Source organism: Hemiscyllium ocellatum, chromosome 21 (genome assembly GCF_020745735.1).
Source record: "Hemiscyllium ocellatum isolate sHemOce1 chromosome 21, sHemOce1.pat.X.cur, whole genome shotgun sequence".
In the NCBI taxonomy this organism is placed as follows: Eukaryota; Metazoa; Chordata; class Chondrichthyes; order Orectolobiformes; family Hemiscylliidae; genus Hemiscyllium; species Hemiscyllium ocellatum.
The window spans coordinates 54067843-54092637 of NC_083421.1; the positions used below are offsets into that span (position 1 = coordinate 54067843).

Consider the following 24795-nt stretch of genomic DNA (forward strand, 5'->3'; position numbering starts at 1 on the left):
CGAAGTCACAATGAAGTCAAGAGCCTGAATGAAAACAAAAAGTGCTGGAGATCACAGCCGGTCAGACAGCATCAATGGAGTGAAAGCAAGTTAACATCGAGTTTAGGCAATACTTCCATTAAGACTCAAAACATTAGCTTACTTTCTGTCCATAGATGCTGCCTGACCCACTGTGATTGCCAGCACTTTTTGTTTCCAGTTCATATTCCAGCAACTGCAAGTAGCTTGCTCCTACAGGAGCTGAATGATCCTGGTGGAACTCCAGCTAAGCATCAATGAACAGGTTATTGCTGAACAAGTGCTGCTTGGTGGCACTACTATATTCACGAACATCAAAATGATGGAAGGGTTTATCAATGGTATCATCAAGTGATACCTGCTCAGCAAAACTTCTACCGTCTCTCTTCTAAAAGCATATCAGGATTTTTTTTTCACCAAAGGGAGTGGTGGGAGTCTGACAGTATACTACTTGGGAGGGTAGTTGAGGTGGGTAACCTTACAATCTTTAAAAATGTACTTGGATTACTACCTGAAATGTCAATACATTCAAGGCTGTGGGCCAAGATGCTGCTTGTGGAGGTTTAGTGTTGCTTTGATGGTACAGACGCCATTGCACAATTGCATGACTCCTCTGAACGGGAGTGACTCTACTGCTCATTTCACGTATTTATTGGGACAACAACTACTCATCCAAATGATCCAGTTTGAGACTCAAGAACACTGCTTCCTCACTTTCTGCAAAGACCATGGTTCAATTTTACCAGAAATCAGCCTAGTGTGAATTTTAGCAAGTTTCATGGAGTGTTTCTTTTAGTGAGCCTTATTGTGTTTATCACACTATTATTCCAAACTTGCCTCTTTACCCACATACACGTATGACATTGTGCTCATCCTATTCTCTCACCCACTACAATCGGAAGTACTGGTCATTGCCATTACATCTCAAGATTCCTGGTACCAGCACAACGGTAGCCATGTACTCAGTCAAGTGCTAGCATTCTGGAGTTGTCCTCCATGGTTCCTGCCAATTCCTCAGATATGTCAGAGAGAAATTCAAGCCCGCTCACTGAGTTTGCTGGGATGTTAACACATGGTGTCGAAGATAGGGATCCAGAGGATCAAATGGCAAGCTGGAATAGTCACTGTCTAGTTTCCATCCGACAGGTGGGAGAATAGAAAACTACATACCAATGAGGTGAGACAACATAATAACGAGTTGTTGACACATCCTTATGCAGTCAGGAGAAAGTGAGGACTGTAGATGCTGGAGATCAGAGCTGAAAATGTGTTGCTGGAAAAGCGCAGCAGGTCAGGCAGCATCCAAGGAGCAGAGAATCGACGTTTCAGGCATAAGCCCTTCAGTCAATGCTCACTAGCAAAGATGATGTCTCACGTTTCAATACTTGACTGGAAATAGGATATTTTGCTTGTAACTTCAGGAATCTCAGTATTAATCTTCGGCAATTCTCCCAACTTTCTAGCCAAGTGTTATGCTAGCAAAATCCATGAGATGGCAGCAGCAGCAGACATTTATATTTTTGCAGCCACAAGATGACTGGTCAATTCACAACCACATATCCCTCAACCAGAGATCAGAAACTTGCCAATTTAGAGTCATATCAGACGGTTTCTCACCTTGAATGATCTGAGCTACTTTGACTGCAATTAAAATTGCTTGGTGAATTTTTAAATCTTTGATTATAACTGTATTTGTGTGAAAATTTAATTTAAAATATTATTGAAATGAGTCACTAACTTGTTTTTCATTATCATTGGCATTTGACTGACAACATTACAGTCCCTAAGGTATTGAGGTTTTGGCTATTGAAATAGATGTTTCTTGTTATTAAGGTTACTGATCTCTTCATAGACTTAGGGTAAAGTGCCATGGGCATAAGAGCTATATAGAATATAGACTAAAGTATTGAACTATCAATCCAAAAGATTTCAAATCCAACACAGCAACTGTGGAATTATACACTAAAACAGGAGAAAAGAAAAAGAATAATGAAACCTGGTGTCTCAATGTACCTAAACTATTTCGTTAATTTATTTTAAGGAACAAATTTCACAAGATCTGACCTACACATGATGTTATGTGATTGACTCTTGTAGCCTTTGAAATAGTATTGCAAGTACAACAAATGAATGTGTACCCATTGCAAATAAGCATCATCATAAACAAGAAATACATCTACCATGCTCCTAATCTTGGGGAGCAATAGTCTCTTGATATTGAGCAGAAAGCGCTCTAGTTCCAGGATGGCGATCTTTAATTAAACTGTGCACATATGACATATTGAGCTCCACCAATGTGCTCAGCCTGAAAAGGTTAAAGTTGACTTCAAGGTCACATATCCCAACAAGTACAATAATGGTAGTTTTTTAAAACCTCTGGGTGCAATGTGTGCTCATGCAAAAACGAAAGAAAGTAGGCTTATTCATCTTAAAATTAGAGCTAGGTCCTGGAATAGTCAAGCACTTCATCCAATTCTCATATTCTGTTCTCTCAAGAGGCTATGGATACTCAAATTTTAAAAAAATACTCAAACTGAGAATGATTAGGCCATTTTTTCAGAAAGGATATTAAGGGGAAAGTAGGTCTCAGGTACAAAATAATTTAAGAATGGTGCAGCAGGGTTTGACAGGTTGAACGGCTTAAACGCCTGCTCCTGTTCCACCAATCCTATAAATGTTTACATATCTCCACTGATGTTCCATTTAACAACAGCAAATTCAATGCCAGGATTTCATCAGACCCAGCAGCAGTGGATGAAATCAAAGTCCATGACAGCAAGGAATGGTGGAGCTTTACATAAGTGGGTTGTTACCATTTATCATTGGAGTAGTCAGGCAGAATCCAGAGCTGATTGGCGGTTGCTGCATCTCATATCTCTCAGCAAAGTCCAGAGGTTGTTGGAATAGAGGAAAATCTGCAAGAATCAAAACCAAAATAAACAAATTTAAGATCAGGAAAGATCTCACACAATTATGAAATCGAATAAAAATCTGTAAAGTCATCACACAAGTAAAATCAAGCATCATTTTTCCATCATAGTGCCCACAGCAGCTGAGGTTCTGGCTGGACCTTCACGGAGGCTATTCTGATTCAGTCACCAAAAAAGGTATCCAACAACGGATTCACACCAGTTTGCCTCCAGCAACCACTGAAATAAGGAGCTACAAAATGGGTCTTTAGTGTAAGACAGCATCTTCTTGCAATTTAAGGGCCCCCTGAACCCAACTACATTTGTTAGAAAGACAAGTCATTCGTGGCACAAATTCGAAGACACAAGGGCATCTTAATCCACAAAAATACATTCCACTGGAATGTAATCACTCTACACCTTACTCTTGATCTGGCTTCCAAAGAATGATTTGCAGTCTACTCACTTCAACTAGCATTTCTGTCTGAGCGAAAACCAAACAGTAGATTGTATATTCACGTGTGCTATAACATAGGGCTGAATACAATTATACTGCAAGCCACTTAATCAGGGTTTCCTAGCCCTAAGGAGTCAGCTGGAAAATTTCAAGGGATCTCCTCGAGGTAGTGACGAATGTGAGATTTGCACGGTCTGTTTACGTTCCCCTAATGAGGTTTTCAGCCCATGCATAAGTACCATGACAAATTGATGCTGTGTTCTCCACAGAGGTAGATATAAGTTACTTCACAGCTGTAACACATCACCACTAACATCACTCAAACCTCAATCTTGTGCCAGTTTCACATTAAGTAAACAACACAAAAATAATTATATGCATTTAATTATACAATATTTATACAGAAAAACATATGTTGTGTTACAGACAGTCTGTGGAATCTTTAACACACAAGAGGGGGGTCTTCAGAGGTAGAACGATTGAGACTGGCTGAATTTACAGTGAGGACCCCTGCAGTTAGAAACTGAAGCCTTGAAATAATGTTTCCTCATCTTGTTAGACAAGATTATTCAGATGCAGTTAAACAATATCTGGTGATTAAGGTGCAATAAAATGTTTACCTGTACACACCTAAAAAACAAACTGTTCACCACCACAGCAAGCAAATTTGTTTTTTCTCAGGGACTGGACTCATGCTGAGATATCATCCCACAGCTAGAGACTCCTGTCTATTAGCACTAACACACCTCCACAACTGACATTGATGGATCTGACACAAACATAGGAAATTTTTTTGTTTTTAAAAATGCAGACTTTAAACCCAAAATACTCTTAAGAAGCTCAGTTCATCAACACCAATTGCAAACTATGAAATTCTGAGATATAGGAAGAAATCTACCCACATTTAATCATTGCCACTGTAAGGACAGGCTTTAGCTTTTACCAAGCAGTTTCAGTGACAACAGGCAATTCCCTCTTCACCAGTGTTTAAAGAAAGACATTCCACAATATAAAAATGTTAATCATAAACTCCTGTAACTGAGGCTGGTTGACACACTCTGTTACAACACTCAGCCATTAACCTCTGGGTTAAAATCCAAGAGCGTGCAGTTTGAGTGCTACAGAGAATCATGTGCAGCTCAGTTAGTAGCACTCTTACCTCAGAGTCAGATAGCTCCAGATTTAAGTCCAACTCCAGGACTTGGAGGTAAGATCAAGGCTTACACTCCAGTGCAGAGATGTTGTAGAACACCGAGAGACCTAGGGGTTCATGTACATAATTCTTTGTAATTTGCATCACACACAAATAGGGTGCTTAAGACTACGTTTAGCACGCTTGCCTTCATTGCTCAGTCCTTTGGGTATCGGAGTTGGGATATTATGTTAAGGTTGTACAGGACATTGGTGAGTCCTCTTCTGCTGTACTGTGTGCAGTTCCGGTCACTCTGCTGTAAGAAGGATATTATCAAGCTGAAGAAGGTTAGAAGAGATTTACCAGGATATTGCCTAGAATTAAAAGTTTGAGTTATAGGGAGAGGTTGGATAGGCTGGGATGTTTTCTACTGGAGTGGAAGAGGTTAAGGGGGGGACCTTATAAAGGTTTATAAAATCTTGAGGGGTATAGATAAGGTGAATGGCAGGTGTCTTTTTCCCTCAGGTAGGGAATTGCAAGACTAGAAGACCTATTTTTAAAATCAGAGGAGAAAGTTTTAAGAAGGGACATGAAGAGCAGTCGTGTGTAGAATGAACTTCCAGAGGATGTTACGGATGCATGTATGGTTTTGTTTAAAATACATTTAGATAAGTACTAAATAAGAAATGTTTGGAGGGATATGGGCCAACCACAGGTAGGTGGAACTAGTTTAGTTTGGGATTATGTTCGGCATGGAATGGTTGGACCAAAGGGTCTGTTTCCATGCTGCAGGACTATGTCAAATCAAGGCCACATCTGCCTCAGCCAGTGGAAATAAAAGATCCAATGTACTATTTTGAAGAAGTGCAAGGGAGTGCTCTCTGGTGTCCTGGTCAATATTTATCCCTTAAGTAACTTCAGAAAAATCAAATTTTTTGGAATATTGTCACATTATTATTTGTAGGAGCTTGCTCTGCACCATCTGGCTGTGGCATTTCCAGAAACAAGAAAAATGACTATATTTAAGGACTTAACTGGCTGTACAGCACAGATGTACCATTGAAAAGCAACCAATAATCACAAGGTATATGAATGCAAATCTTTTCCGTTTCAGTCAGATTGAGTATATGCTCAGTTTGATTTCAGCCAAACCACTTTTGTGACTAAACAACAGAAAAGGCTCATGGGTGACTCTTAGTGGTACAAAAGGACATTAAACAAATCAACCTTAGTCACAAAGAGAGATTAGGGTTTTTTATTTCAGCTATTCCAAATTAGGGCTAGAGATGCAAACACATTTAACCTAAAATATGATCTTTGGAATCTCACTCCAGATAGCTTTTCCAATCCATTCAGTCAGAATGCCTTTTTCTTACCTGGGTGGTTATGATGTTGCAACCACGTCCTGCATAGCTGCAGCGCCAGAGATGCGTTGGATTTCTGATGTTCTCCTGCCAATCCCAAGCTCAACCTCTCCCCCTCAGACCAGAAATCCTCCAAATCTGGACAAAGTTGCAGGAAACACTGGAGCAAGAAACACACGAAAGGAGTTCATTACACAGCCTTACTTTCATTGAAATCTCAGAAATACAATTAGCAAGCCTCTCAAATCATTCCATCAGGGCACCGTTACCCTCATTTAATCCAGGGCAGAAGTGGGTACTGCAGATTAGAGTGGTGCTGGAAAAGCACAGCAGGTCAGGCAGCATCTGAGCAGCAGGAAGGTCAACATTTCAGGCAAAGAACCACTCTAATCTTGATCCTCATTTAATACAGTAGAGTAAGAAGAAATAAATTCAGATGATATTCCTGCTGGTGTATCCAACAGAAACGATAAGAGGATAGGACAAAAAAGCTTGAGCATGTAACTGTTGTCAGCACCTTCCCACTGTCTCCACTTTCACTCAGACAGGACCCCTCAACGTGAATGATCGCCGGGAATGAAGATGAAAGCTACTACATGGAAAAATAGGATCCCAAGATCATAGATCTGAGAATGTTCCCTCTAAATGCAAGTAGTAACTCAAGCACGCTGATCAGGATTAGCAATACAGCTGCTATGACCGACTTCATCACCTTGGACTAGGGAGGAAGGTCGGAGAATTCCAATTCCTTCTGGATTCCAAGGCTGCTGCTAGACAATGTGGCACCAGAGCAAGTGTGGCGTCAGATCAGGTACTGTTGTCCCTGTGGTTAAGGAGTCTGCTCAGGTTTGCTGCCTACGTTGACCAAAAAACTGAACAGTAAGGGTCAATGGGGCACTGTTAGTCTCTGAGAAAGATTTAGCCAAATAGTGAAATAGTTTATAATTGGTAATTGTGCAAATTTGAAATGCAGCTTCAGGGACATGTGTCATTGTTGCAGATAGAGTCTCACAGATTTCAAAGGGATATTTCTTCAGAAAGGAATGTTCCCTCATTGAGAATGGAACTGATTTGGGGTAGTCAATAAGGTTTTGTGGGTGGAAAATTGTGCCTTATTAACTTGATTGACTTTTTAAAAGAAGTGACAAAGATGACAAAGGCAGAGCAATGGACATTATCTATATGGGCTTCAGAAGGCGATCAACAATGTTCCGCATGGTAAACTAATTAGCAAGATTAGATCATGTGGAATCCAGGAAGAGCTATCAGTTGGGATAAAAAAGTTGTTTGAAGGTAGGAGACAGAGGGGGGATGGTGGAGGGTGTTTATTTGGACTGGAAATCTGTGACCAGCAGTGAGCTGCAAGGATCGGTGCTGAGTTCACTGCTTTTTGTCATTTATAAATGATTACATACAAATGATTTGGATGGGAATGTAGAAGGAACAGTTAGTGAGTTTGCAGATGACACCAAAATTGTGGTGTAGTGGACAGCGAAGAAGGTTATCTCAAAGTACAAAGGGATCTTGATCAGATGGGCTATGGGCTAAGGAGTGACAGACGGAGTTTAATTTAGATAAATATGATATGTCATTTTGGGAAGGCAAATTAGGGCATGACTTATACACACAATGGTAGGGTCCTGAGGAAAGTTGCCAAGCAAAGAGATCCTGGTGTGTAAGTTCATTGTTGTTGGAAAGTGAAGTCAAAAGTAGACAGGGTAGTGAAGAAGGTACATTTGCCTTTATTGGTCAGATCACTGAGTAAAGGAGATGCGGTATCATGTTACGACTGCACAGGACATTAGTGAGGCACCTTTCGGAATACTGCATTCAGTTCTGATCTCTCTGCTAGCGGAAAGATATTGTTAAACATGAAAGAGTGCAGAAAAGATTTACAAAAATATTACTGAGGTAGGAGGGTTTGAGCTATAGGAAGAGGCTGAATAGGCTGGGGCTATATTCCCCTGCAGCATTGGAGGTTGAGGGGCGACTTTATAGAGGTTTATAAAATCATGAGGGGCATGGCTAGGGTGAATAGGTAAGGTTTGTTTTCGCAAGGTTAGGGAGTCCAAAACTAGAGGGCTTAGGTTTAAGGTTAGAAGGGAAATATATAAATGGAACCTAAGAGGCAACTTTTTCACGCAGAGAGTGGTGCGTGTATGGAAATGACCTGCCAGATGAAATGGAGGCTGGAACAGCTACAATATTTTAAAGGCATCTGGATAGGTACATGAATACAGAGTGTTTAGAGGGATATGGGTCAAACGCTGGCAAATGGGAATAGTTAATTTAGGATATCTCATCGGATTGGATGAAGGGTCTGTTTCCATGCTCTACAGCTCTATGACTCTATAACTGTTTCCTACTCTCCCAACCACGCAGGACAACCACTCACCCCAATTTCCTTTGCTCTTTCTACAAGGACAGACATTGGACCACTGGGTTGTGAGACTGTGAACGCTGGGACGCCTGGCTGGAAAACAATGGAATAACAACATCAGTTTGTAATTGAGTCAGAAGCTGTGATTACAGAGCGAGACTGGAGCATGAAGGGGTATAGCAGCGACAGAAATGAACAAACGTGAGTTTATTTCAGAGGATATCGCAAAATGCTTCATGTTTGATGAGTTTAAGTTTAGAACTGACAAAAGAAAGGACAAAAGTTTTTCAGCTTGCATTCGTCGGGACAGAATCACAACAATATCAAATCTCAAAAGGGTACAATGATTTATACTGCAGATAGTTAATCTATAACACACGTTTTGTCAGCGCGAATTAACTCTAATATGAATTGTGGATGCTCTTTTCATAATGCAAACTTCTGCTAAACGGGTATAATGGGTTTTCCTTAGCTCAATCTTCTACTGTGGTTTCCCATGGTGCTATTTTCTATAGCACGAGGTTACCAAGGAACTATTGCTTTATACCAGAGCAACCTGTACATATGAATAAGGTGCTGATTGGATGGCAACTGATCTCAAATAGGTAGAGATATTACCATGGAGAATGGACCTGGGAACAATTATGTGCCAAGTTTTTGTTTAAATTCAAAGTAGACAAGTTAACTCTGATTGGTCAGGAAATAGGAGCGATGTATGATGCATGGCTGTCCCAAAAGGTTTTGCTCAGTTGTTAAAAAGCATAATGGAAGGATATGTTCTGTTAGAAAAAGGTTATATTTTTGAAGTACAGACAAATAGAAAATGAAAATGTTAAGCTTTGTGTTACCAAACTGCACATTAGTTCAAAAGAGGAGGAGATTTTAAGTACATTGGTCAATGTGGACAATAATTTCAGTTCACAATGATACAGCTGCTGTTAAGCACCCATAGAGGCCACTATAAGAGCAGATGCTTCCACAGGCAGGATTGGAAGACAGTGGATCAGGCAAACCTCTTGTATTACATTGTTCCTTAATCTGACCAGTCTCCACTTACCTTGAAAATTCCCCCTTTCTGCCATGCAATTTTCTCCATGGTGTCTCCTAGGATACTGACATGATCGATCCCTAGTGATGAAACCCCACACACAACAGGGCGTCTAAACATTTCAAGGAAACAGGTGATCAGAATTCCACTCCCTTAGGGTCAGTGAGTCAATCTAAACAAAGTTACTTTGTCTTATTGAAACCAAGTAACACGGCTCTGCAACCAAGCTAGAGGACAAAGAAAAGGGAGCAAGAATACTGAGATGAATGGCGAGGAAGGATAAGAGAGAAAGAGACACACAAGAGGGAGAGGGAGAAAGAAAAAGACATCATCTTCAACCAAAATAAAATCTATTACCTAATTATGTTGGTACAATCATAGGCACCACCAATTCCAACCTCTATTATTGCCAGGTCAACCTGAGGGAACATAGAAATGAAACTCAAAATAATATTTTAGTTTGCAGAAAACTGTATCAGTTTCAAATAAAATGTTACTGGTTCTGACGTATCAATACTAACCATTCCCCACACCCACAGCTATAGAACTATGCTTCTTCGGTCTAGAGTTGGTCCAGAACAAGGTCCCTGATTTCAAATCTCCAGTTGAAAACCTATTAATTAATCTGCCTCTTAACCTTGGAGCTCAGGTACAGAGTGTCCAACAACCTCACAAGGCTCAACAATAGGTCAGAGTTGCTGTCAAGAGTAACATTATGCCACCTACATTCAAAACATGATGATTCAAAAACAAAGATATTACCTTCTCATGCAGAAAGATATGGAAAGCAAGGATGGTGAGAAAACGGAAGTATGCAGGCATAGCCCCAGCGTCAATATCCTTGATATAGCATCAAGACAGAAAGAAAAAAAAATGGGTTAGAGATGACTATAATTTTTACATGCTCAGTGACCCTCAAAAAATATATTTAAATGGTATCATGTATGTGGTGGGGCTTGTGCCCAGGAGTAAGTACAAGTGGAACTCGATAAAACACTGCTTGCAAAAGAACAACTCTTAAGCCTGAGTGCACATAGCATAAAAGCTAATGGAAAATAGAAGACTGCACAACTTTTCACAACTGAATCTCACAATGAAAACAAAAACTAAATTTGTTTGTGAAGAGCACTATATAATTGCAAACTGTTCAAATGTCATGCAGTTTGTTTTAGATTAAGTCATTAAGTATTTGTCCAGAAACAAAGCACCAGCTCAGCGGGGTTGGAATATGCACTGTCTGCTGATTACATTGCAACACCAAGGCACCTTCCACCCGTACCACCTGGACAATATACAGGAACACCCCAACTCTAACTCCGATACTATCCAAATGTGGCGGCACGGTGGCTCAGTGGTTAGCACTGCAGCCTCACAGCACCAGGGACCCGGGTTCGATTCCAGCCTCTGGCGACTGCCTGTTATAGGCGGCACGGTGGCACAGTGGTTAGCACCGTTGCCTCACAGCGCCAGAGACACGGGTTCAATTCCCGCCTCAGGCGACTGACTGCGTGGGGTTTGCACGTTCTCCCCGTATCTGCGTGGGTTTCCTCCAGGTGCTCTGGTTTCCTCCCACAATCCAAAAATGTGCAGTTCAGGTGAATTGGCCATGCTAAATTGCCCATAGTGTTAGTGGTAAACGTAGGGGAATGGGTCTGGGTGAGTTGCGCTTCGGCTGGTCGGTGTGGACTTGTTTCCACACTAAGTAATCTAATCTAAAAATGTGAATCAACAGTCAAAATCCAAGAGACTCCCTAAAGCAGAATGGGAGCATCACCTTCTCAAAGATTGCAGGGGTTCAGGAAGGTAGCTCAACACCACCTCCATAAATGGAAATTATATATATATATGCAACTTGCCTTCAATTTCCAAACTTTATTAAAAAAATTTTGATTTATTCAAAAACTCAACATATTAACAAATGACAAAAGCTCGAGTGCATCTCAATGGTTAAAGCATACGATAATACCCTAATATAATCAAGGATTCTTCAGCAACACATAAAAGTTATTCATTTTGGCAGAGCATAGAGAACCAAAATACATGGATTGAGAACTGTCACAATATCCAGAAGGCACATACCCAGCTTACCTTAGTTTCATCCAATCGGTTGTAAACCTGCCAGAAGTACTTTGTAAAGAGTTCTCTGCTGATTGGTTTGCCATTAATTCTGATTCTCTCCCTTACTTGCACCAGATGTGGGGAGCTATTTACAAGGAAAGGATGGTTAGAACACTACCTGGAAACAGGCAGAGAGAGGGGAGAAAACACAATAGAGAAGAAGTGCATATGCATGCAGCAGTGTTCCACAGGGATCAATACTGGGTCCACTTTTGTTTGTCATTTATAAAACAATATGGATGAGAATATAGGAGGCATTGTTAGTAAGTTTGCGAATGACACCAAAATTGGTGGTATAGTGGATGGTTAAGAAGGTTATCTAATATTTCAAAAAGATCTTCATCAACTGGTGAATGGGGTGAGGAGTGGCAGATAGAATTTCATTTGGATAAATGCAAGGTATTGTACCTTAGTAAAACAAACAAGGGCAGAGCTCATACAATTAAAATTAGGACCTTGGGTATTGTTGTAGATCAGATAGACTTCGGGGTTCAGGTACATAATTCTTTGAAATTTGCATCACAGGGAGTCATGGTGGTTAAGAAGGTATTTAGCATACATGCCCTCATTGCTCAGATGTTTAACTATAACAGTTGGGATATCAATATGAGGTTGTACATGATGTTGGTGAGGCCTCTTCTGGAGTGCTGTGTGCAAATCTGGTCACCCTGCTTTAAGGAGGATATCATTAACTTGGAGAGGGTTCAGAAAAGATTTACCAGGATGCTACTGGGAATGGAGGGTTTGAGTTATAAAAATAAGCTTGGCAGGCTGAGAATTTTATTTGGTGGAGCATAGGAAATTGAAAAAATCATATAGAGTTTGTGAAATCATGAGGGGCATGGATAAGATGAATAGGAGGGTCTTTTCACTTAGGGTGGGGGGAGTTCAAAACTGGGGCACTTACTTTTAAGGTGACAGGAGGAAGCTTTAAAAAGGACACGAGGGGCAACTTTTTTTTATACAGTGAGTGGTGTGTGTGTGGAATGAACTGCCAGAGGAAATGATGGATGCAGGTACAGTTACAACATTTAAAAGGCTTTTGGATAAGTAGTTGGTTAGCTTGTTGAGCTGCTGGATTATCTTGCAAAGTTAGCATGCTGAGTAACATTATTAGCGTGCCTTCTGTGAAACGCTGTTGTTCTGTCCACTTGGTTTTTATGTAGTCCGGATCATTGGGATATCACTTCTGGGTCTTCTCTGCAATAGTCTGTACACTGCATCTAACTTTATATATTTGCAGATGGCCTTTTTGATGGAAAACCAGGCTTCCAATAACTCTCGTGTGTCTCTAGTTGGCTTGACCTAGAATGTCATCGTCGAATTGTTGGCACTCTTCGTCTATGTGTGAAGAGATAGGGAGAGGGGACCATGTCATTTAGTTGCCAGCTGGCATTCGAAGTCGGATGGCTAGTTTTCTTCCTATTTGCCTGATGTAGTGCTTGTTACAGTTGTTGCATGAGATTTTGTATACCACGTTGGTCCTAGATGTTGTGGGTATGGGATCCTTTGTCCGCGCAAGTAATTAGCATAGTGTGGCTGATGGTTAGTGTGCTACCATAATACCAAGTGGTCATAACAGCCTGGTAGTTAATTCTGATATGTTCTTCACATACCAACACATTGGCTACCTTACTGTAAGTACAGTGCCTGCTTGGCGCTGTCTGTTGGACAGGCTTCGGTGGACGAAGATGATGGGACCCAGTGTACAAACCGCTGGAGAGAAGACCTGGAAGTGATACTCATCCCAACAGACTGGGCCGCATAAAAACCAAGCGGGACAGAACAATAGCATCAGTACGGCTTCTGTAAAGTGCTGTCAATCAGCATGGTAATGAAACATCTGCACGATAATCCAGCAGTTCAGCAAGCTAAACAACTACCTCATCCACAAGCCGAGCTACAGATCTTCATGAAAACCTTAATACATTTGGATAAGTACATGAATAGGAAAGGTTTGGAGGGATAAGGACCAAATGCAGGCAAGTGGGACTCGTTCGGCTTGAGAACATGGTTGGCATGGACTGGTTGGACTGAAGAGTCTGTTTTTCATGCTGTATGACTCTTTGACTCTATACAGGAAGGGAAAGGACAAGTAGAGATTTGAACAAAAAGCTAGTGTGCAGAGAAAGACAAGAGAGAGGAATGAGAAGGATGGATAAAATGAAAGCATTAAAAACAGAGCACTTCATCCACTTATCACAGAAGGGTGAAAGGACAAATAGAAACATATAATGAGGAGGAGAGAAAGAGGGCAAAAAAGGAAAGAATGAAAAAAAGCAAAAGATACAGGGAAAAAAATTGAGTTTTTTAAAAAAACAACATTGTGGTTAATTACTTGCTTGTGACCCTTACAGTACAGTTTAATACCAAAAAACTCCTGATAAAGCTTCAGTTGTGAGATTCCATCATCCATAACAAAGTGGAAAGTATCAATTTTCCAAATCAACTGGAGCCACAGGCAACACAATTCTCCATTTGTCTAGAAACAAAAACCAGCCCCAAATCCATGATTGTATAAAGATGTTGCAAGGAAAGTTTCAGACTCCCAACATAATTAGTTCATGATATAATTAGCTTTTGTACAATGATGAGCATTGTTTTCCTTTTTAAGGTTAGGAAAAAAATGATATGGAGAAAATAGTAGCATTGTGGTTATGTTACTGAACTAGTAATTCAGAGTCTTGAAACTAATATGCCACAGCCATGAGTTCAAATCCCATCACGGCAGCAGGGTAATTTAAAGTGAACTAAACTAATTGAATTAAATAATCTGGAATTAAAAGTACACTTCAGAAGTATGTCCACAAAACTCAGATTGTCACAAAGTTCATCTGGTTCTATATGTCTTTTAGAAAAGGAAATCTGCCATCCCTGTCCAATCCAGTTTTGATGTGTCTATAGGCTCACATTAAGAAGACTGGCGTTTAAACATCCCTGTGATTTCCAACAAGCCACTCAGTTGTACTGAACCACTGCAGAGAAGTCTAATAGTACTAAAACCAGATAGATGAATTTTTCTCACCAACATCAGGTACCAAAGCTGGGTGAGCTGTCCAATAGAACAGCAAAATAACAGGCTGACATAGCTATATTCAAAATCATATAAAGATCATTACCATCCCTAGGTATATGGCATTTGGCCCTTCCAAGAGAAATCAATAAAATATTAGTTCATCATCTACTTTAGCTACATTCTCTGTGTCATGAGCTTAATATCCAACATTTTTCAATCTCTGCTTTGAATAGACATGATAACAGATAACACCTGTTCTGGGCTACAAAATTTGAAGGATCCACAACTTTTTAGGTGAGATATTGCTCACCTCAGTCCCAAAGAGTTGAGTCCTAATCCTGAAAATATGATCCATTGCTCTTGACTTACCAGCCAGGGGAATCATTCTCCCAGGATCTACCTAATTTAACCCTTTATATTTTCTGTGCTTCAATGAGATTGCCTCTCATTCTTCTAAGTTCTTTGGAATAAAGGAAATATAAGAGCAGGAAAAGTATGTGTTGTTTCCAGATTTCAAAGGAACATGAATGGTTTTAATTTCTACATTAAAAAGTACAATAAAATGCTGTTGTAAATTTACTGCTTGTGCCATAATCTGTTCAATTTCCCTTTCTATTCATAAAGCTAACAAAGTTTGGAATAGTAATCTATCATCTGTTAAGTCTCATGCAACATGCAGAAATAAGATGACATTTTAAGATATATCCCACAGTGGTAATCCAGAACCAAAGATCTACATTCAAGCAGAGGTCGAAGAGAGTAACTGCTTATCTGGCCAATCTATGGGACAGGGGTGACAATGCTAAATAACAATCTGACATAAAAACCCCAAATGATACAACACAAACTCTCCTCATCACCCAGTGGCTTGGTGTAAGACACACACAGAAGGATTCTTCATCTTACCTATAGAAACCAGTCTTTAGTCCATATTCATGCAATATCTTTTCACAAAATGCACATGTTGAACCCTAAAATGAGTAAAAACAACACTATTCAAAAGATCGTCATTAAAACTGAATGGGCAAAGAAAACCACTCAAACATACATTTAGGAGAAATGCTGGTCTGCAAAAGAACCCATTTAACACCAGCATAAATTGTTAGACCAGACTTGTGTCACCAGTCTTTCTTAAAGATTTAACCAATAAGAATCAGAATCCAATGATACTTTATGAAGGATGCAGGGAAAGATAGATCTCCAGGCTGTTAATAAGAGCTTGTTTTGCACAGATTGGCTGTTGTGCTTGCCTCCTATACAATAGCAACTCAGTTTCCAAAAGTAATTTGTTGGCCGCAAAGTACTTTTGACATGTTCATGCCATGAACAACACTTAAATAGTAGACTCCAGTGATCAACAAACAGTGATGATTGCTGAGAAGGTTCTGACACTTGATACCTTCACACTGTTGACCAATGCTGAAGAAGTCATAATTCCATCCTCTCCCTCTCCTGTCCTCAAATGCACCATCTCAATATTTCCTGTGTCGCAAAAGGAAAGTTATCTATTCCAGCATTTTGTAAGAAAATGATTTTCAATTGTCAAATTTTACAACATAACGGACCCCACTTCTCATATTGCAGATAATCCACCTAGATGTCAACACTGCAGCAACTTCCAAATTCCTGTGGTTCCCACTCATCAGTAGGTCACCTTGGTTGAGGAGTCTGGAGCAGTGCCAACCCCTTCCCTGGCCACCTCTTTCTCCAGAAGTCCAAAGTTTCACCACTATGCCCCTTCACAAGACCATGATTGCTTATGACGTGGAAATCCAGGAACCATCTTCAACCTGGAGCTCCAGAGCATCAACAGGTGTAAAACTCACTGACTTAGTGTAAAAAGAAAATCAGCACAGCTCAATTTAATATTTACAGCCCCACCTGTCCTTATGATGAATTTACGTCGGAGACTGACCTTGCCTTTTGTTCCAGTCACATGAATGATGGCAAGCTGATCAAAGTCCTCAATCTACCAAAAGACAAAAGAAAAGATTGATTGAAAAACATGGCTTCTAACAACAGTATCAATTGTGGAAAACTTCTGGTGAGAATTTGTTAGAATGGCAGTGCCCTTGTCACCCTTCATTCTACTTCCCCTCCCTCTCCGCTGCACTGAAAATGTTAACTACAGGCTCAGTCACACATATTCCACTACCATTGGGATATCCCTGAAATTGCCAGCCTGTGTGTGTGAACATGGAGAGTGAACCCATGGCAACTTAACTATCCACATAGTGCCCACACCTCCATCTTTTTCAGCAAGTATAATGTGAGCAGTGCTCAAATGCAAAAGCCCTTGATTGATAGCCTCTTGTTGAGCTGCTCATTGCCAATGAAAATAGCTGTTAAGTCTTTGTTGCCTCATATCATGGCAAGCATATCAGTTTTACTGTCTTTTGTCCATTACATGTCTTGTTCTTTGGTCACTGTCACTGATCACATTCATTCTGGTGAGTTTACAAGTCCAAATGATAAATCTCCTGAATCACAAGACAATGAGTCAAGTAGACACCTTCACTCGAAATCAATCATTTGTCTGGATGCTTGATGAGGCATACTGCCCAATTTCTTCCTAGTCAACCAATGAAAATTCTATCCTTTACCTTCATTCCAGCTCGGTGAACAAAGGATTTCATTGCTTCCAGAGTGCCCTTTGTTCGGCCAAGCTGCTGTTCCCGTCGGATCTGCTCCAGGGTGCTGGCATTGGTCTGAAGAGTGTTAAGTACCATTATTGCATCCTGGAATCAAACACGAGACAACTAAATATTCAAAAATAATCAACTTAACAATACCATACAGTACTGAAGCTAATTCAGCGCAACTTTCTCTCCAGCCTGAAAACATAAAAATGCTGCTCTTATATGACAAAAAGGCACGAGGGCTGGAGTGCCCTCTGGAATGGCAAGACAGACGGAACACACTGCAGGGTCCTTACTGCAGAGATTCCCCTTTGTCACCCATTACTGAACAAGAAGGGTGACTTGACACTGCTTCAATCAAAAAGTTACAAGCAACATTCAAATGCTGACCCTAAAACAAATCAAGTGAGATGACAACCTAATGGCATTAACACTGTTAAGCCAGAGACTCGGGTAATGTTCTGGGTACCTGGATTTGAATCCTGCCATGGCCGATGATGGAATTTGAATTCAATAATTCTGGAATTAAGAGTCCATAAATCCATTGTCAATGGTCAACAAAATCCATCTCGTTCACTAATGTCCTTTAGGAAAGGAATTGCCATTCTGACTTAAATCTAGCCTACATGTGACTCCAGATACACATCAATGTGACTGATTCTTAACCACCCGATGAGCAATTGATTTGATTTATTATTGTCAGATGAACTGAGATATAGTAAAAAGTATTCTTTTGCATGTAAACCAGACACATTATATCCTACAATAACATCAGTATAATACAACAGAATGCAGAATATACTGTTACAGCTACTGAGAAGGTGCAGAGAAAGATCATCTCTAATATATGGAGAGGTCTATCCATTAATCTGACAACAGAGGCAAAGAGGTTGTTCTTAAATCTGTTACTACATGGTTTCAAACTTTTATATCTTCAGCACAATGAAAGAGTGGGAGACACAGGAGTGGGAGGGGTCTTTGATTATGTTCCTGATGAAGAACTTCTGCTCAAAACATCGACTCTCCTGTTCCTCGGATGCTGCCTGACTGGTTGTGCTTTTCCAGCATCAAACTCTGACTCAGATGTCCAGCATACACAGTCCTCACTTTCTCCTCTTTGATTATGTTGGCTGCTTACCCGAGGCAGCAGGAAGTATAGACTGAATCAATGGAAGGAGGGTTGGTTTTTGTGATGGACTGGGTTGTGTTCACAATTCTCTATAATTTCTAGTGGTCTTGGGCAAAGTGCTTGCCATACTAAGCTGTGATGCATCCAGATAGGACGGTTTCTATGGTGCAACTGTAAAAAGTTGGTAAGAGTTATTGTGGATATGCCAAATTTCCTTAGCCTTCAGAGGAAGTTACTGCTTTGGTGTGCTTGACAATTGTATCGGCATGGATGGACCAGGATAGATCGTTGATATTTACTCCTTGGAAGTTGAAGTTATCGACCACCTCCATCACACCATTGACACAGACAAGGGCATCTCCTCCACTCCACTTCCTGAAGTTGAAGAACAGCTTCTTTCTTTTGCTGACATTGAGGGAGATGTTGTTATTTTTAAACTAAGCTATCTCCTTTCCTGTACTCTGTCTCATTGCATTTGAATTCCGAACCACTATGGTGGTATCATTAGCAAATATGAAAAAGGTGTTAGAGCTGAATTGGACCACACAGTCCTAAGTGTATGAGGAGTACAGCAAGGGGTTGAGTACGCAGCTTTGGGGACACTGGTGCAGAGGATTATTGTGGAGGTTTTGTCTTCACCTCTCCTGATTGATTGCAGTCTGTTGGTCAGGAAGTCAGGTTGTAGAATTGGGGAGCAGAGCCATAAATCTTGGAGTTCTGAGATGTGTTTTGTTGGAATTATGGCATTGAAGATGAAGCTAAAGTCAATAAACAGGAGTCTGATGCAGGTGTCCTTGTTATCCAAATACTCCAGTTAGAAGTAAAGGGCCAGGGAGATTAGGGATGGATAGTAAATGCTGGTCCAGCCAGTGACGTTCCCAACCCTTGAACGTATTTAAAACAAAGGACTATAGCAAATAGTCCTAAACACGTGGTAAAATTCTCGAAGCATCAAACTTTTATACTACGATCTATTCAGTTAATTGTAGGTTTTGTCATTTAAAGTGCGTTGGAGCGAAGTGTAGTGATATTTACAGTCATACAGCATAAAATGTACCCTTCAGCTCAATTCGTCCATGCCAACCTGGTTTCCTGAACTGAACTCATCCCATTTGCCTGCATTGAGCCCACATCCCTCTATACCTTTCCTATCCATGTACCTGTCCAAATTATCAGCCCGTCATGGGGGCTTCTAGTGATTGTTTTACAGGGAGCTTCTTAAAGTGACCACTCTCATTAATCATAGAATCCCTACAGTGTGGAAACAGGCCATTTGGCCCAACAAGTCCACATCAACCTATTCCCCTACCCTATTACTTTACATTTCCCCTGATGAATGCACCAAGCCTACATATCGCTGAACACTATGGGCAATTTAGCTTGGCCAATTCACCTAATCTGCCCATCTGTGGACTGTGGGAGGAAACCAGAGCACCTGGAGGAAATCCATGCAGACATGGAGAGAATGTGCAAACTCCACACACAGAGTCACCCGAGGCTGGAATCAAACCCGGGACCCTGGTGTTGTGAGGCAGCAGTATTAATCACTCAGCCACCGTACTGCCCAAGTTAAAAGCAGAATAAATCAGACATATAGGAAGTTGGGAGCTGGCTGTGAAATGCAAGAGACTAGTTCACTGATTTCAACAAATGAAGTGCAATCAAATGTAATGAGATTTCTGTGCACTTCGCCCCAAATATTTCCAGTGACAACACCACCACACATTCACCTATCAGTGAGGGATCTCTATAACAGTAATGTAATACCAGAGGGAATATCAGTCCTCACAATAATGTAATCTGAACCTAAAGATTAGCTTTCAGTGTGTAACACACTCCAGAACCACCCAATCTTGCCAATCAGATTCCAACCAAAGAGACATAAGGTTTCAAATGTTTCTCTGGAATGCTCTTCTCCTCGTGCTATCTATAGTATATTAGCAGAGGTGCTGGGCTAATGTTGAGAAACAAAATTTATCTTTCCCAATAATGATTTTCCCTATATTAATTCGAAAAACCTTTCTAAGGCAAATTAATTGGGTGCGAAGTTAAGCCAAGGTGAGCCCTGATGTCAATTGCTGTCTCACAATGAAAGGATCTAAGTCTTGCTGGGATCTATTCTGTGGATCCCATCTACCCTCGAATGCCTCATTCAAATGCTCGTCCTGCCCGCTCAGCCTAAAACTTTGACCTCGAGCAAGGTGTTCAACCATACAGGTCATGAGCACAATTAACAGAAAAATCATAGGAGGCTGAACTGCCAACGATTTTCACACCCTTCTCGCCCAGGTTTTTGACATAGACAGTATCCCACAATAATCAACCCAATGTGATTGAACTATTTCAGTATAGATCATACGTCAAACCTGTTTGAAAAGCACCTTTAGACCAATTACTAAAACATTGAGGGAGCTGCTATACTTGTTTACAAACCATCACGTACAGGGCAGTATCATGACCAACTACATGGGGAGCTGCACAGGGTAACTTGAACATTCATTCTTGGGACATGGGTGTTGCTGGCCAACACAGCATTTTTTGCCCATCCGTGAATGGCCTCCAGGCACACACACGCACAATTCAGTTCCAGGATTTTATGACAGAAGTGATGGACTGGTGCCTAAAACTTGTTGGTCTTCCAGAGCAATGAGTTGACCCCCAGCCGACTGTTGCATAAGGGCTCATTCCAAGGTCCAGGACTACATGCTGTGGGACTCGCTAAAACATGGGGCAACTACCACCAAGGCGCAATGGGGGAAACATCATCGTCTAAGATCTTTCTATCAAGGTTTATTGGGGATTGATTGAGTTATCCCACCCTCCCAGAGGCTCAAACATACATAAACACAGTCTTGTATGAGCAAGATACACCTTTGGTTTGTTTGCTAGACCTGTCAATCTTGTTTCGTTCCTTCATATCCTGTATATAGAACTGAACTGCTGTAGTTACAGCATGTCTATAGAGATATTTTTATTAAAAAAGTTGTTGTGGTTCTGTTCGCCGAGCTGGGAGTTTTTGTTGCAAATGCTTTGTCGACCTAGACCCTATATACCGGCCACTGCAGCGGACAGCAACTGACAACCGGAAGCGGCAGATTCAAACCAGTATAAATGCCGGAGGAATCAGCACAGATGCGCTTCACAGGAGGCTCCCAAGCACTGAAGATGTCACCTAGAAAGGGGACGAAACGTTTGCAACAAAAACTCCCAGCTTGGCGAACAGAACCACAACAATGAGCACCCGAGCTACAAATCTTCTCACAAAAAGTATAGTTTTGAAAAAGATTGGTGATGTAATTCCAAATCAGGATGGCAGATAATTTGGAGGGGAACTTACTGATGGTGATGGCATGAAAGGGCATATCAAAAGCAAGTATAGGTTGACGCAGCTATCAATACAGTCCTATCATGCACTTGCAGTTTCAGAGGAAGGTCTCAACCAGAGAATGCAAAGTGAAATCAAAATCTGGAGGTTAGTCATGTATAACTTACATAATTTTTGATTTACAAAACATTATACTCCCTTAGAGCTTTGATGCCAACTCACAAACCAGGCAGCTCCCAGTTTTAATTGTTAATTAACTTGAATAGGGAATCACACTAGTTGGGAGATGGAATTGAGAGAAATCAGGGAAGTATCCACTTGCGACTGCCATCTGATGATCTATCTTGTAAAGTATGCACATCAGATACCTTTGTTCGTACAGGTGCAAAGTGACTACAAGTCAGCCAACAGTTCTGGAACCAGTAGCAGGTACAACAATAACCAATCTTTTCAAAGCAACTCACATTTTTTCATTACCTAACAGTTGGTGTGGAGCCAATGCTTTTTATTTAGGTCGTTTTGCAAGAGATCTTTGGACTGTACTCATTCTATCATTAACTTAGTATATGCACCAGGTTTAACCTGTTGCCAAACATTTACATTTCCATCTGGAAGCTGTTCAATGTTCCACTCTTGCACAGTAAACACCAGTAACTGCTGACTGATTTGTAGAACTGAGCAATGAAGCACACCATTCAGCTCAATATGTTCATCTTCCATAAGCCTCCCACCATTCCTCATTTGACCTGATCAATATTTTGTTTCTTTCCCTCTCTCATTTATCCTGTTTCCCCAAAAATTCATTTGTACTACTCATTTCAAGTAGTCTTCATGATAGTGAGTTCCACATTCTCACTGCTCCTTCAGTAATGTTATTCTCAAACACGCCTTCTTAAACTGTGACTTCCAGATTTATGTTCCATAGCTTTGCTCCTCCACATTCTCCTTTCAGAGACATCTTTACTTACACCTCTTTATAAATCAGAGAGAGTCACAGCTGTTCAATACCCCCACACTACACCATCCTCTCTGTCTCAAAACCAACTAGGTTTTTCACGAATACTTAAAATAAAAAGTGAAGAACTGTGTACATTAGAAAGCTGAAAGAACAAGACATTCTGGAGAAACAGGTTCTGTGAAGAGGATAAATGGACCTGAATCATCAACTCTGCTTTCTTTCCACAGATACTACCAGATCTGCTGAGGTCCTCCAGCAATTTGTTTTCATTCACCCTTCCTGATCATTCTTTGTTTGGTTTAGCACCTATTCCCGCTTTACAAACATGATTTGGTTTTGCATGCAGACTTGTTTCTGAAAACAGAAATTCCAATGCGGCAGGAAACAGTCTAATAAAATATTAATTCCCAAACTCATGAATGTTTCACCTCTCCCCCACCCCCCCCCCCTCAACTACTTTTAGGAATTTGGTTATGTTTCTTATTTACTTCCAGAACTGTTGCCTCACAGGGCCAGAGACCCAGGTTCAGTTCCCGCCTCAGGCGACCCTGTCTGTGTGGAGTTTGCACATTCTCCCTGTGTCTGCGTGGGTTTCCTCCCACAGTCCAAAAATGTGCAGGTCAGATGAATTGGCCATGCTAAATTGCCCATAGTGTTAGGTGAAGGGGTAAATGTAGGGAAATGGGTCTGGGTGGGTTGCTGTTCGGAGGGTCAGTGTGGACTTGTTGGGCCGAAGGGCCTGTTTCCACACTGTAAATAATCTAATCTAATCCCTCCCAGTAGATTGGCAACACTGTACAAAGTCTATCATTCATTTGGGTGAGGAAAGTGATCGGATTAGGAAGGGCAAGTCTGTTAGCGTTTCGCCCACAGTATGAAAGTAGAAGGAAAGTAACGCTAAACCAGAAATATTTAATCCTACCCTCAGGAGGGAAAAAAATAGCCAACTTTACAGCAATTTTAAACTTGATGCGGCAATGCTTTTGGAAGATCTTCTTTCCACCCAGCTGTCAGTGACACCGAGGAAAGGGAATCCTGATTCGCTTGTCCTGAGGCAGGACAAATTCCCTAATGGTCTGAAGCTGAGGACAGAGTGTGAGAAAAGCCGGACCACCTTCCTGAAACAGTTAGGCTGGAGGGAGAATAAGCTAAATCTCCAGTGTCCGAGCGGCCATCCCCATGCGCGCTGTCAAATCCCAAGCGAGTGGCCGGACTCCGTGTCTCGAGCCGTTCAAACCAGCCAGCGTAACCGGCACTAGGAAAAGCGCGGGAAGGTGCCGGCCGTCCATCGGGGGCTGCCTCTGACCCCAAGCCCCGCCGTGAACAACCCCCCGGCCGCTCCGGCCCCGTTTCTACCTGGTACTCCATCCTGGGGAGGCGCAGAGCCGCTTTCGTCGGCGCCGTGTTGTAGCTTCTTCTCCGTCTCCACCACCAGGCGCCGGCATTCGCTCCGTGTCCCGCCCCTTTGCCCTCGACTCCACTCTGCAGGCTCCTGTGAACCTTTAACCAGGCCGCCGGCACAGCGCGCGGCAGCCGAGCCATCATGACACCGAGACACACGTGGCTGCACCGCCAACTCTCACCTCTGACCTCCTGGCAGTGACTGTCGAGGGACGTCATCTTTCATCCTGGCAACTGCAGCCTGAGGAATCAGGAGTGGCTCAGTCCTTCTCAGCCTGCTTTTCAGGGTGTAGACCTTCAGCCTAATGTATTATTCCCCCATCCCTTAATATCTGCGCCAAGCAAAACTCTAAGCCCACATTCAGAGTGAACATCACACATTTTAATTTATGATATCTCCCCTTTGTTCATTCCTCAGTATCGAAGAGCACAGCACACCTTCGAAGTGAAGCAGTGCTTTACCTGCACTTCATTTGATCAGTACTGATGACTGTATCAGCGCCACCTCGTGCTCCCATGAGGAGGTTGACTATTTCATCAACTTCTCGAAAACCTTCCACCCTGACTTCAAGTTCACCTGGACCATCTCGGACACCTCCATCCCCTTCTTGAACCTCTCCAACTCAACACGGACATCTACTTCAAACCCACTGACTCCCACAGCTATCTGGACTATAACACCTCCCAACCCACTCCCACCCCCAACTCCCTGTGAAAATGTTTTCCCTTACTTCTAATTCCACCGCTGTATCTGCTCCCAGGAGGCACAATTTCACTCCAGAACATCCCAGATGGCCTTCTACTTTAAGGACCACAATTTCTATGCTTACATGGTCAACAATGCCCTTTAGCACATCTCCTCCACTTCTCACACCTTCGCCCTTCAACCCCACCTCTCCAA

The 24795-nt window shown here is 41.5% G+C and overlaps 1 protein-coding gene across 3 annotated transcripts in view; it reads right to left on the minus strand.

Annotated features, from left to right (window-relative positions):
- Positions 1–24135, minus strand: part of fpgs (folylpolyglutamate synthase) — a 39452-nt gene extending 15317 nt beyond the window's left edge. For 2 of the 3 annotated variants that reach the window (XM_060841495.1, XM_060841494.1), the window contains exons 1-11: positions 23850–24046; positions 17046–17180; positions 16358–16411; positions 15349–15413; positions 11397–11511; positions 10071–10148; positions 9666–9727; positions 9318–9420; positions 8276–8353; positions 5893–6040; positions 2832–2933 (exon numbers count right to left, since the gene is read on the minus strand). In XM_060841495.1, the coding sequence (XP_060697478.1) occupies positions 2832–2933; positions 5893–6040; positions 8276–8353; positions 9318–9420; positions 9666–9727; positions 10071–10148; positions 11397–11511; positions 15349–15413; positions 16358–16411; positions 17046–17180; positions 23850–24038 (1129 nt within the window). In that variant the 5' untranslated portion in view covers positions 24039–24046. Of the gene's footprint in view, positions 1–2831; positions 2934–5892; positions 6041–8275; positions 8354–9317; positions 9421–9665; positions 9728–10070; positions 10149–11396; positions 11512–15348; positions 15414–16357; positions 16412–17045; positions 17181–23849; positions 24047–24076 lie in introns of those variants that run through there. The other variant, XM_060841496.1, reaches the window with a different exon arrangement.
- Between the last annotated feature and the right edge of the window lie 660 nt (positions 24136–24795).